The sequence below is a fragment of the Octopus bimaculoides genome, chromosome 1 (assembly GCF_046866305.1).
Source record: "Octopus bimaculoides isolate indiv1 chromosome 1, ASM4686630v1, whole genome shotgun sequence".
Lineage (NCBI taxonomy): Eukaryota > Metazoa > Mollusca > Cephalopoda > Octopoda > Octopodidae > Octopus > Octopus bimaculoides.
Window position 1 is genome coordinate 102,172,272 of NC_142928.1, and position 11,550 is coordinate 102,183,821.

At 35.4% G+C, this 11,550-nt stretch overlaps 1 protein-coding gene across 1 annotated transcript in view; it reads left to right on the top strand.

Moving 5' to 3' along the window:
- The first annotated feature begins 25 nt into the window (after positions 1-25).
- LOC106874368 (thymidine kinase 2, mitochondrial) overlaps positions 26-11,550 on the top strand; it is a 24,338-nt gene continuing 12,813 nt past the window's right edge. The window contains exons 1-2 of the mRNA XM_089355083.1: positions 26-260; positions 7,447-7,487. Of these exons, the coding sequence (XP_089211209.1) occupies positions 185-260; positions 7,447-7,487 (117 nt within the window). The 5' untranslated portion in view covers positions 26-184. The remainder of the gene's footprint in view (positions 261-7,446; positions 7,488-11,550) is intronic.

An 11,550-nucleotide genomic window follows, 5' to 3' on the forward strand; every position in this document is an offset into this window, starting at 1 on the left:
TAGCACAAACAGGAAGTGACGTCTTATCTATTTTATGTTTTGAATGTCGTGGAGCTGTTTGTCTGGAATATGGAATTTTCTTTCAGTTTATTTATTCAACATTTCGGCATTCACTAATAACACGTTTGTATTTAAGAGAGAAATAATAACATTAGCACAAGCAGTAACATATTAAGCATAAATAATGTTTGCAAAACATATCTCAGCATGTCGCTTGTATTTGCGAACAGCGAAAGTTTTGCGCTATGGATACATCAGGAGTAAGCAATATATTTTCACTATTTCCTTTCGTGTATATTTCTTTTGTATATTTTTGAAATTAAAGATAAAAAAAAATGTATTATAATTTGTTCGGTTGATATTAAGTTTAAATTTAATATTAACCACTGCTGTAATGAAAAGGCCCGAAATTTTTGAGCAGGAGGCCCAGTCGATTAGATCGACTTCAGTACGCAACTGGTACTTAATTTATCGACCCCGAATGGATGAAAGGCAAAGTCGACCTCGGCGGAATTTGAATTTATAACGTAAAGACAGACGAAATACCGCTAAGCATTTCGCCCGGTGTGCTAACGTTTCTGCCAGCTCGCCGCCTCATTACGGTGACAAATTCAAAAGAATAATGTACAAACAAAAACTAGAAAGTTATTACATTTTGTTAGGAAATAATATTTCAATAACTTTTAAACACTTTTGTGTTTACCTCTGTAAAGTATGTCTGTAGTTAAGAAAAATGAGCAACCGCTTTTATCCGGGTTCAATCCTATGGCTCGGATCTGTGTCGGTGATCCTTTTTTCGAATTACATCCATAAGCTCAAAAGGAAATAGTAAACTATATATATATATATACATATATTATCACGAACATCATTAAATTTTTCAAAGAAACAAATAATTTTTGTATTTTCAAAATATGGAACTGTGTAGAGTTCTGTTTGATTCAGCATAGCTCTGTAAAAAGGTTTCACAAGATTTCAATGATTGGTTGCTTATATAAGACTAATCTGATGGAAATACTAGTATATTTCGATATGATAATGATTGTACTATATTTCAAAAAGAAAAAGATTTTAACAATGCACGTCTTGGCGGAATTCTGGTTGAAGCACCCGATGTAACTTTTATTTTTTTGGAATTTTTCAGAAAATTTAAATCGAAGTTATGTTATGCTCACTGTAATTAACGCTTCTTTAGAAACGCACCTCTCCAAGAAAATGAAATGAAATTTTAAAAAAGTTATGAAAATGGAAAATATATATAAAATAAATGATGTATGCAAAAAATTAGAAAGGTTCATTCATTTTTAAATATTTTATACTAAAAAATAAAACAAACGGAGAACCGGCACTCGCGAATATAAACAGAGGGGCCAAATAGTCATTGAGTTAAATGTTCTATAATTCATTTCCTCTGTAAACTGAAAGCAAAAATAACAAAACTTGCATACGTCTTAAACATATTTATTCTATTGTTTTATAATTATTTCTGTCGTATATCACAACATCATAGAATGAGCGAAGGTATAGCGAGTGCACACCACCTAACACTAACAAGTTTGCACATTAAAATAAATCTGATTAAAAACAATCCGGGATTTGCAAACGATGTTGTCGGGCTCCTAGGATCATTAATTTGTTGGTAAAAGTAAATTACCTCCCCTTGTATCGTGCATCATGTTTGTTTATATGCGCAAGTGCCCGTTTTCTGTTTGTTTTATATTTACTCTTTTACTTGTTTCAGTCATTTGATTGTGGTCATGCTGGAGCACCGCCTTTTAGTCGAGCTAATCGACCCCAGGACTTATTCTTTGTAAGCCTAGTGCTTATTCTATCGGTTTCTTTAACCGAACCGCTAAGTTACGGGGAGGTAAACACACCAGCATCGGTTGTCAAGCGATTTTGGGGGGACAAACACAGACACACAAACATACACACACATACATACATACATATATATATATATATATATATATATATATACGACAGGCTTCTTTCAGTTTCCGTCTACCAAATCCACTCACAAGGCTTTGCTTGGCCCGAGGCTATAGTAGAAGACACTTGCCCAAGGTGCCACACAGTGGGACTGAACCCGGAACCATGTGGTTGGTCAGCAAGCTACTTACCACACAGCCAGGATGAATCTTTCTAATTTTTTGCATTTCATATTCTTGGAGAGGTGCGTTTCTAAAAGAGCTTTTTTTATTATATATATATATATATATATATATATATATATATATATATATATAACTCAAATTTAAAATACGGGCAATCCGAACTTTTTTCCCCTTAATCTCATCTATGTTACACCCTTAGGTGCATCATCATGGGGGGGGGGAGAGAAAAATATTGGGCATAACTATACATGTGTGCCTCACCGTCTTTGTTGCCTCATAACTTCCAGATAAATGGATACTTTTTAACGAAATTTTTAATACCGCTTAGATCGGTAAATTGAGTGTATGTAGAGATTTGTTGCAATATATTTTTTCCGAGGATGTGGCGGGAGGGGTTTCGGAAAATTCACACACGACTTTTTTCCCCTCGTTACTTTCAGAAGAATGGGTTTTTATACAAATACCTTTCAAACGGCATAGATCACGATTGGACCACTTTTTTGTAAGGTGGCGGGGGGGGGGGGGGAGTTTCTGATCAGACGGTCCAGGAATTTTGACGGGGACCTTTTCCAGTTTTCTTTCCACCACAGTTTTCAGACACATGGGAGGCATCTTGGAAAGACTCTCCCCTCCACACACACACACATTTCCGTCCCAACTTTTTTTTTTTTTGCCCAAAACCCCCGTTTTCGGATATAGGGATTCCGAAAAATTGCCAAAAATCGGCATTTTGAAATTTCGTCCCCCTTCCCCCAAACTTTCTTAATTTTTTTACTTTTTTCCCTAACCCTAACCCTAACAACAAAAATTTTTGGAAATTTTTTTCAGAATCATAATCTCCGTATTTTTCCGCATATTTTGAAAAAAAAAACAAAAAATTCTGAAAAAAGTAGCTGTACACTGTGAGGGGAGGGGTATTTTTTTTTTTTTCTTTTCAAATTGGAAGTAAAAAAACGAAGAAATTGGGTGGGGGGTAATTTCAAAATGCCAATTTTTTTGCAGATTCGTATTCTCCGTAGCCGAAAACGGGGAGTTGTTGAAAAAAAATTGGCACGGGGGGTACAAAAGGAAGTCTTGTGGGCATCTTTTCATGAAAAAAGATAATTTATGATTTTTTTTCCACTCTCACCACCCCACTCCGGACCGATTATGGCCTTTTTTTTTTTGCACTATGCACTGAGAGAAACATTTAAAGAAATAATCTTTTCAGAAAAACTGTTTTAAGTGAGATCTGGCTGTTGTTTCTAGCACATCCCAAGACCACAGTCCTTTATTTCTCATTCTCCCATCTATTGATGTTTTTCAATATTTTTGTTCCCATAAACACATTCTATGGAATGGTGATACTGAAGTAACACACGTATGGTCAATTGCTGGGATATAAGCAACAAAAAAAAAAAAAGTAATTTAAATTTTTACTCGCACCCCAACCAATTGAGGCCGTGTGTAAGAGAAAACATTTTCTAACAGAAAATTATGCTATCAAAATAAATCATCTTTTACATACCTCTGTTTAAAATCAGGCTATAAACAATCAGGAACAGAGAGTGGGGCTAAAAAATTCATAGTTTTCAAATTATTCTATTTTTTTTTTATAGCATAAATGTGTTTATGGGGAAATATTGAAAACATCAATACATATTTGAGTGAGAAAGAAATGAGTAGGGTGGTCTTGAGATATACTAGAAACAACAGCCAAGTCTCCGTTAAATCATATTTTTTCCTCTGAAAAGATTTTTTTTAACCAAAAAGGTTTCTGCTATATTTTTTAAGTATGTAGTAAAAAAAAAAAATATTATATAAAAGTCGGTCCGGACAGGGGCGGGAAACAAATTTTCAAAAAACATTTTCATAAAACATCTGCACCCTATCCCATCATTTTGAAAGCTATAGTGAAAAAATAATGGAAAAAATCCCCGTCAAAACAGAGAGATTCCAACTTAAACGGGGTGTCTGATCCAAATCTCTGTTCTTCAGAAACTCCTCCCTTGGCATCCTTGCAAAAATGTTTTCCAACAAATTTCTTTGTAATCATAATCTATGCTGTTTGAAAGGTATTTGTATAAAATTTCAATTGATGTCTCTCCAAATGGAGAAACTTACTTCTTGACTCTTGCCAGCACCATTTTTGGTTTGCCTTACTTGTTACACTTGAAACATATGCAGTAAGGCATCTTGCCTGAATCTCTAACAATTCAGCCAATCTAACCAAAGTATCAGGTAGTTTGACTCTGAAAGCATTAAAAGCAACCTGACCCAGGTAAGAAATTCAACTCAATATGCAGACAGATTAATAAATAAGTTTTGGCATAAGACCAGCACTTTTGCGGGAGGAGCAAGGCAATTAAATAGACCTCAATGCCCAACTGGTACTTATTTTATCAACCCCAGAAGAATGAAAGGCAAAGTCAACTTCAGCAGAATTTGAACTCAGAACGTGAAGGCAGACGAAATGCTTAGCAGCATTTCGTCTGGCATGCTAACGATTCTGCCAGCTCGCCACCTTAAAATTACAGCAGACAGTTTTTTTGTAGATTGAACTCTCAATGATAACTATCCAAGAGTTCACTATTTGCACCAATGTAACTTGAAAAATAATATTGGTTTTAAATTTTGGCATAAGGCCAGTACTTTCAGGAGAGGAGTAAGTCGATTATATCTATCTCAGTATCCAACTGATACTTACTTCATCAACCCTGAAAGGAAAAAGGCAATTTGAACTCAGAAGATAAAAACATGAAATGCCACTAAGCATTTTGCCCTGCATGCTAACAATTCTGCCAGCTCACTACCTTAGCATAGTGAATAATATTGATTTCAAATTTTGACACAAGGCCTGTAGTGTTCCACTGGTACTTATTTTTTTTTGACCTTGAAAAGATGAAAGGCAAAGTCAACCTTGGTGGAATTTGAACTCAGGATGTAAAGATGAATGAAATGCCACTAAACATTTTTCCTAGTGTGCTAACGATTCTGCTAGCTCACTGCCTTAGCTTAATGAATAATTTTCCTGGTGTTCTAATGACTCTGTCAATACATCACACACACATCCATTTATATATGTGTGTATGCATGCACATTTGTGTTGCTGTTTAACTTACGTATATATCCTTCATGCAAAAGGATCCCTAGAAATTTCCTTGGGTCATTATCTAAAAATTGCAGGCATGGCTGTGTGATTAAAAAGCTCACTTTGCAACCATGTGATTTCAAGTTTAGCCCTGTTGTGTGGCATTTTGAACAAATGTCTTCTTCAGTAGTCTTAGGCTGACCAAGGACATGTAAATGAATTTGGTAGATGGAAACTATGTGGTGCCCCCACCAGTTTCCTGTTCATTAGTGTACCTTGTGTACGAAATGCATTCACCCAAAGTAAGATTGTGTTACGGGTGGGAACAGCCTGATTTCGGTGAATGTTGAAGTAGTGCTGAAACTCATGCTGAACTGCTGTGACAGACTTGTTATTCTTCATGTAACTGTTATAGGCAAATGCGATGCTCTATTGTCCACAGCACCATGGCTTCACCTGAAAAGAGTCACGAAGTAAGTTTCTCTACTTAGAGAGACGTGTACCCTTGTGACAATGTATGTAACACACACACACACAGGCACAGGCATAGCTGTGTGGTTAAGTGCACTTTGTTGCAACAGGGTTTTGGGGTTCAGTTCTACTTGGGAAATGTCTTCCATGCTCCAGGTTAATCAATACCCTTTGAATAAATTTGATAGATGGAAACTGTGGAAGCCCATTGTATATATGTGTGTTTGTGTTTGTTCCCCATCACTGCTTGACAATTGATGTTGGTTTGTTTACAACCCTGTAAATTACTAGTTTGGTAAAAAGTGATGGATAGAATAAGTGCCAAACTTGAAAATAAGCAGGGATTTGGTCAAATAAACAGTATCATCAACAATTTAGTGCTTGGATCTTAACAAAAATCCTACATAAATTTATTTTTGAAGATTTTGATTTAAATATGAACTGTTCAGAACACTAGATTTTGTTTTATTGAGTTAGAGACAATTTCAGATGGGTTGATGCCCAAAGGATTTATGTTGTGAAGGCAGGGAAAACACTCAGATCATGGAAGACAGTTGATGAGATACTGAAAATATCTGATGAAATAGAATGCACTCGTCCGTCAAGTAGTACAGCAAGTATTCATTCCCAGTGACTGGCAGAACAGTGTCCTTACTAACTGCTACAAGGGTACATGCTCTAGGAAGAAGAAATTACAGAGGCATCAAACTGATAGATCAGTCTATGAATGTGGGAGAAAGAATTACAGCACAACTAATTATGAAGAACATTGGTTCAGAGTTGTGTCAGGAGAGGGTGTCACTTTTTCCTATTGAGAAACTATAGAAGTTTTTAGTAAAGAGCAAGCAACTAAACCAAGCATTTGATGATTTGTGAGAAGTACTTGATAAGGTGCTGTGTTCTGTTCTGCAAGGAATTTGATACGCTGGTTGGTATCCATAAGGGCTTGGTTCTCTGCCTTCTGTTTATTATAGCTCTCCAGGAAATAACAGAGGAATTTGACTGGTTGTCTGTGGAAACATTTGTTTGCCTATGACCTAGTTCTTATAGCTGAACCTGTTGAAAGAATTAAAGAAATTAGAAATGCAGAACAAAAGCCTAAAGTTAAAAGTTCTTAAATCTAGCAGAAACAAAAGCTTTAGTTAATAATAATAATAAAAACCCTCTTAAAAAACAATACTCTACAGCCATCTGACACTGGTAGTGCTTGATGTGTAGAAAAGGAGTAGGTAGAGATTCAGTACAATGTAAACTTTAGGTGCACAAGAGGTGCAGTAGGATCACAGACAGGCATTGAATGTGAAGGATGGGGAAAAAATAGGCAAGCATACTCCACGTGATGTGTGATGCTATGTTAGTGAATGAACTGAGAAAAACTAGGTATAAGAAGAATCAGATGAGAAGTGTACAAGAGAGGAGAGTGTGCTGGTATGAACACATGATGTGTATGGAGGATAATAGTTGAATAAAGAAGTGCCAAGTGATCCAAGTAAAGGAAACCTTTGGAAGAGGAAGACATGGGGAAAAAGCAGTGTATGCTCACCTCAAGAAGTTGAGCTTCACAAAGGAGATATCAAAGGATCACAGATGCTATGCTGGAAAACTCTGTTCCACTTGTATATGTATAGAAATACTGATGTAAAATATTGATGATTGATATATTGTGGCCCTTTTCAAACTTAAATACAAAATGACATTTTAAATACCTCAATTATTGTAAAGGAAACTGTACTTTAAATTTACTCATTTATTCATCTATATTTAACTTTTTAATTTCTTAATTCTCAGATTTTCAAAGACACCAACATTCCAGTATGGAGAAGATAACTGTAAGTATACATCAAAGAATGCAATAATAATGATTTTATTCCAGTGTCTTATATGATATCACAGTTTGAAGACTCAGATTATGTTCAATACATGATAAAATGTTCTCTTACACATTGGACAGTCATAGTTAGAGCTACATCCTTATGTATTAGCAACTCTAGAATTTCTTAGACCCCTCTTCTGTTAACTGTAGAAAAGATATTTTGGAAGGCATTTGTTGTCCATTCTGGTAATGTGATCAAACCAGTTCAGCCAAGGTCTGCATAAGTCAGTGTGAATGCTAAGCAATACTGTGTAATTAAAGATTTTGGTGTCTGAGACCTTTTCATGCCAATGACTATGCAGCATTTTTCTCAGACACTTAAAATGGAATCGTCTACCTGCTGTCAACAGTCCATATATCATTAACATATAGCAAAGTTGACAGAACAATGGCACTGAAGACATTCAACGTGGTTCAGAAGGGCTGAGACCCTTTCTGTTCAAATGTTTTTGCAAAGCCTATCAAGCATTGTTTTGCTATTAACTTCATTGACATGGATGAGTTTTTTGAGAGGATACTGCAAAGGTATGTGAACCTAGTAATGATTTGTAGAATGGTTTTTGAAATCTGATTGTAAGCTCCATATATTCCTTGTGAGAAGCTGGTTGACCTGGGATTAAGCAATAATTACTAATCATAAAAGAAATGTGATATTTTTTCCTGATAAATATATAATAGCTTTCTTTTCTTAATTAGATGTATTCACCTGTAGGTAAAAAGCCTACAGAGTTCTCCCAGATATTTTCCCCAAACCAGTAATTTTGACTTTTTCATTGTTTCAATTACTTCAGCCATCTCTTATTTCATATTTTTGAAGTCCTCATTCATGGCGAAAAATTCTTCAGTCACTCCAGTTTGGAAAGGCTATTGATGTATGTCTCTTTCATTATAGTTGTGTCATCATTTGTGAGACAAATGACATCCATAACTCTTCAGTATCTAAAGTTATTTGTTGTTGTTATTGTCGTCGTCATCATTTAGCATTCATTTTCCATGCTGGCATGCATTAGATAGATTGACTGGAACTGGTCTTCCATAAACAACATTGCCCGGACTTGTGCCTCGGAGGGTAACTTTCTAGGTACAATCCCATGGTCAATCATAACTGAAGGGGGTTTCAGCAATATGTATATGTATGTATATATGCATATATAAATATATATGTAAATATATGTAATTATTATGATTGACCGTTGACTGAACACTATTCAATTTTTTTTCTCCGTGTTTTTCTCCTTGTCTCCGTATTCTTTCTGTTGAAGAGCGTAGCTCGAAACGTCAAAGACTTTCCGTATTCCCGAGCGTCATACTAATATATACTTTTGTTATTTACACCACCTGTCCTCGTCTGTTGTTATTATTTGTATATTCTCCTAAATATTTGTATATGTATATATGTATATATATATATATATATATATATATATATATGTGTGTGTGTGTGTGTGTGTGTGTGTGTGTGTGTATGTATATATAGATGTATATATATGTGTATATGTATATATATATATGTGTGTGTGTGTGTGTGTGTGTGTGTGTATATGCATATATATGTATATTTGTATATGTATTTATATATATATATTGATATAATCAGAAAATAATAACGCCACACAGTGGACTTATCAAAATAACCACATTTAGTACCTAATGCGAGGAAAAACAACCAACAGAAGACGACCAACTTTCTTTTAAATAAACTTAACTATGTATCGGCCGATTTCGCGATTACTAGAATGAATCTAGATTTCGTTCATCAGCACAGTATTGTCCCACCCAGAAGTATTCCCGCTTCTTTGATGAAGATATATACAGATAAACTTCATTCCCTTTACTCTGTCGGATACGTAGGGTGTTCGTTTTTGGTGAGGTGAGAATTCTGTTTATTTATATATATTTTTGGGACAATACTGTGCTGATGAACGAAATCTAGATTCATTCTAGTAATCGCGAAATCGGCCGATACACAGTTAAGTTTATTTAAAAGAAAGTTGGTCGTCTTCTGTTGGTTGTTTTTCCTCGCATTAGGTACTAAATGTGGTTATTTTGAGAAGTCCACTGTGTGGTGTTATTATTTTCTGTAATAATGCCCTTTATATAAATATAAACGAATAATTATATTCTTGGGAATAGAAATTTCCCTTATGAATCTTTTTACACACTGGCTTCTTGATAAAATTCTTGTAAAAGAGTTTTATCCCTTTTTGAATTTATTGATATAATCATGTGGAGAATGGAGAAACAAACAGGAAGAAGCAGGTCGATTGCGCTAGTTAGCCATTAATTTAATCAGTTATGTGGAGATTTTGTAATGTTACATTTACGATCGTTTCGATTTGCCAATTTGATTGGCAGATCTCTTCAGAATGTTGAGAAGTCTGTTTAAGTGCATGGTGTGAGAGATGCAGGAATAGAAGACAGGGTATATACTAATGTAAAAGGATGCATATAGTGGTATGAGAGTAGAGGTAAGGTATAGTGAGTCTTACGTTTTAGTCGAAATCAGGGTTAATAATCTTTCTGCGAAGGAGAGGTAGGGTGGGTGCTGTTTAAGCTCGTAGTTCCAATCTTAGTCAATCGAATTACGCACGTGGATATTTTAAAAATTCGAGCGATTGTTTATGTTTTTTAGCACCGGTGGTGTTAGTAAAGGGGGTAACTCTAAGTTTTGGTGAAGAGGGAGCTAACTCTGTCCTAGTGCATATTTAATTATACTTAGAAAATGAAAATTTTGTAGTGTGTAGACAGATTAGGTTATTTTCGTATTTTTTTGTTTAAAAGCTCTGTTGTAGCCGTTAGGATTTCGAAGCATTCAGTTAGGCAGAGATCACAACGTCTGTTAGTTGAGTTATAAGAATGTGCTGTTCTGAGTATATGCCATTTCAGTTTGTATGCTATATTATTGTCCTTTAATTCCCAGATATAACTACTAAGTCCTGTTGAATTTGCCTTCTTTCTATTTCTAAAGCTAGATCAGTGTTCATTGTATCTGAGGCATATTTGGTTTTTTTTGTGGCACCAATGTAAGACCTAATAGGGCCATTTGTGCGTACGTCACATTGGTAAACTACATAACAAAAAATAACTGACCAACAAAAAAAAAACCAACCAAGATTCAACCAAATCAAAAAATAAACCCAAATACTAAGCAATCAAAGATGAACCATCCCAGTTCCATTGCGTGCGCACACGCACACACACACACACACACATTCACATACCCCCCCTTTACATACACGCACACACACACACACACACACACACACACATTCACATACCCCCCCCCCCTTTATATACACACATATATTAACATGGAGTTGAAATGCTGTTTGATTTATTTTCATCAGTTTACACTACCAAGTCTGACATCACCCCTTCCTTTCTTATTCATCTATCACCCCTTTCTTTCTCATTCATAAACACGAGTATTATTATAGAAGATTATCTTGGTAACCATGGGAGCTATGAAAAATAATAAAGCCCAGCATCACCACCAGATCATTCTACACATCTGTGTAATTTTTCACACAATTCCACCCAGCCGTTTGACCGTCAATCCTAAGACAAGAAAGAATCACCCATGTCAAATTTATATCTATAGATATTTGTGTGTCTGTGTTTTTACCCCCACCATTGCTTGACAACCAATGTTATGGTGTTTACGTTCCCATAACTTAGTGGTTCGGCAAAAGACACTGATAGAATAAGTACTAGGCTTACATAGAATAAATCCTGTCATCGATTTGTTCGGCCAAAGGTGGTGCTCCAGCACGGCCGCAGTCACATGACTGAAACAAGTAAAACAATAGAAAAACTATGCTTTTTTAATCCTGAGCAAGGCCAGGTATCTCCACTAGTTGAAAACAAAATTATTCTCAATGTTGATTTTATATTATGAAGTTCAGACACACATACCTTCAATGTGTGTGTGTGTGTACTCCCTGTCCTCCTCCGTGATTCTATCTTATGCCAGCAAGGAAAACGGACGTTAAACGACGATGATGATGATGATTAAATGG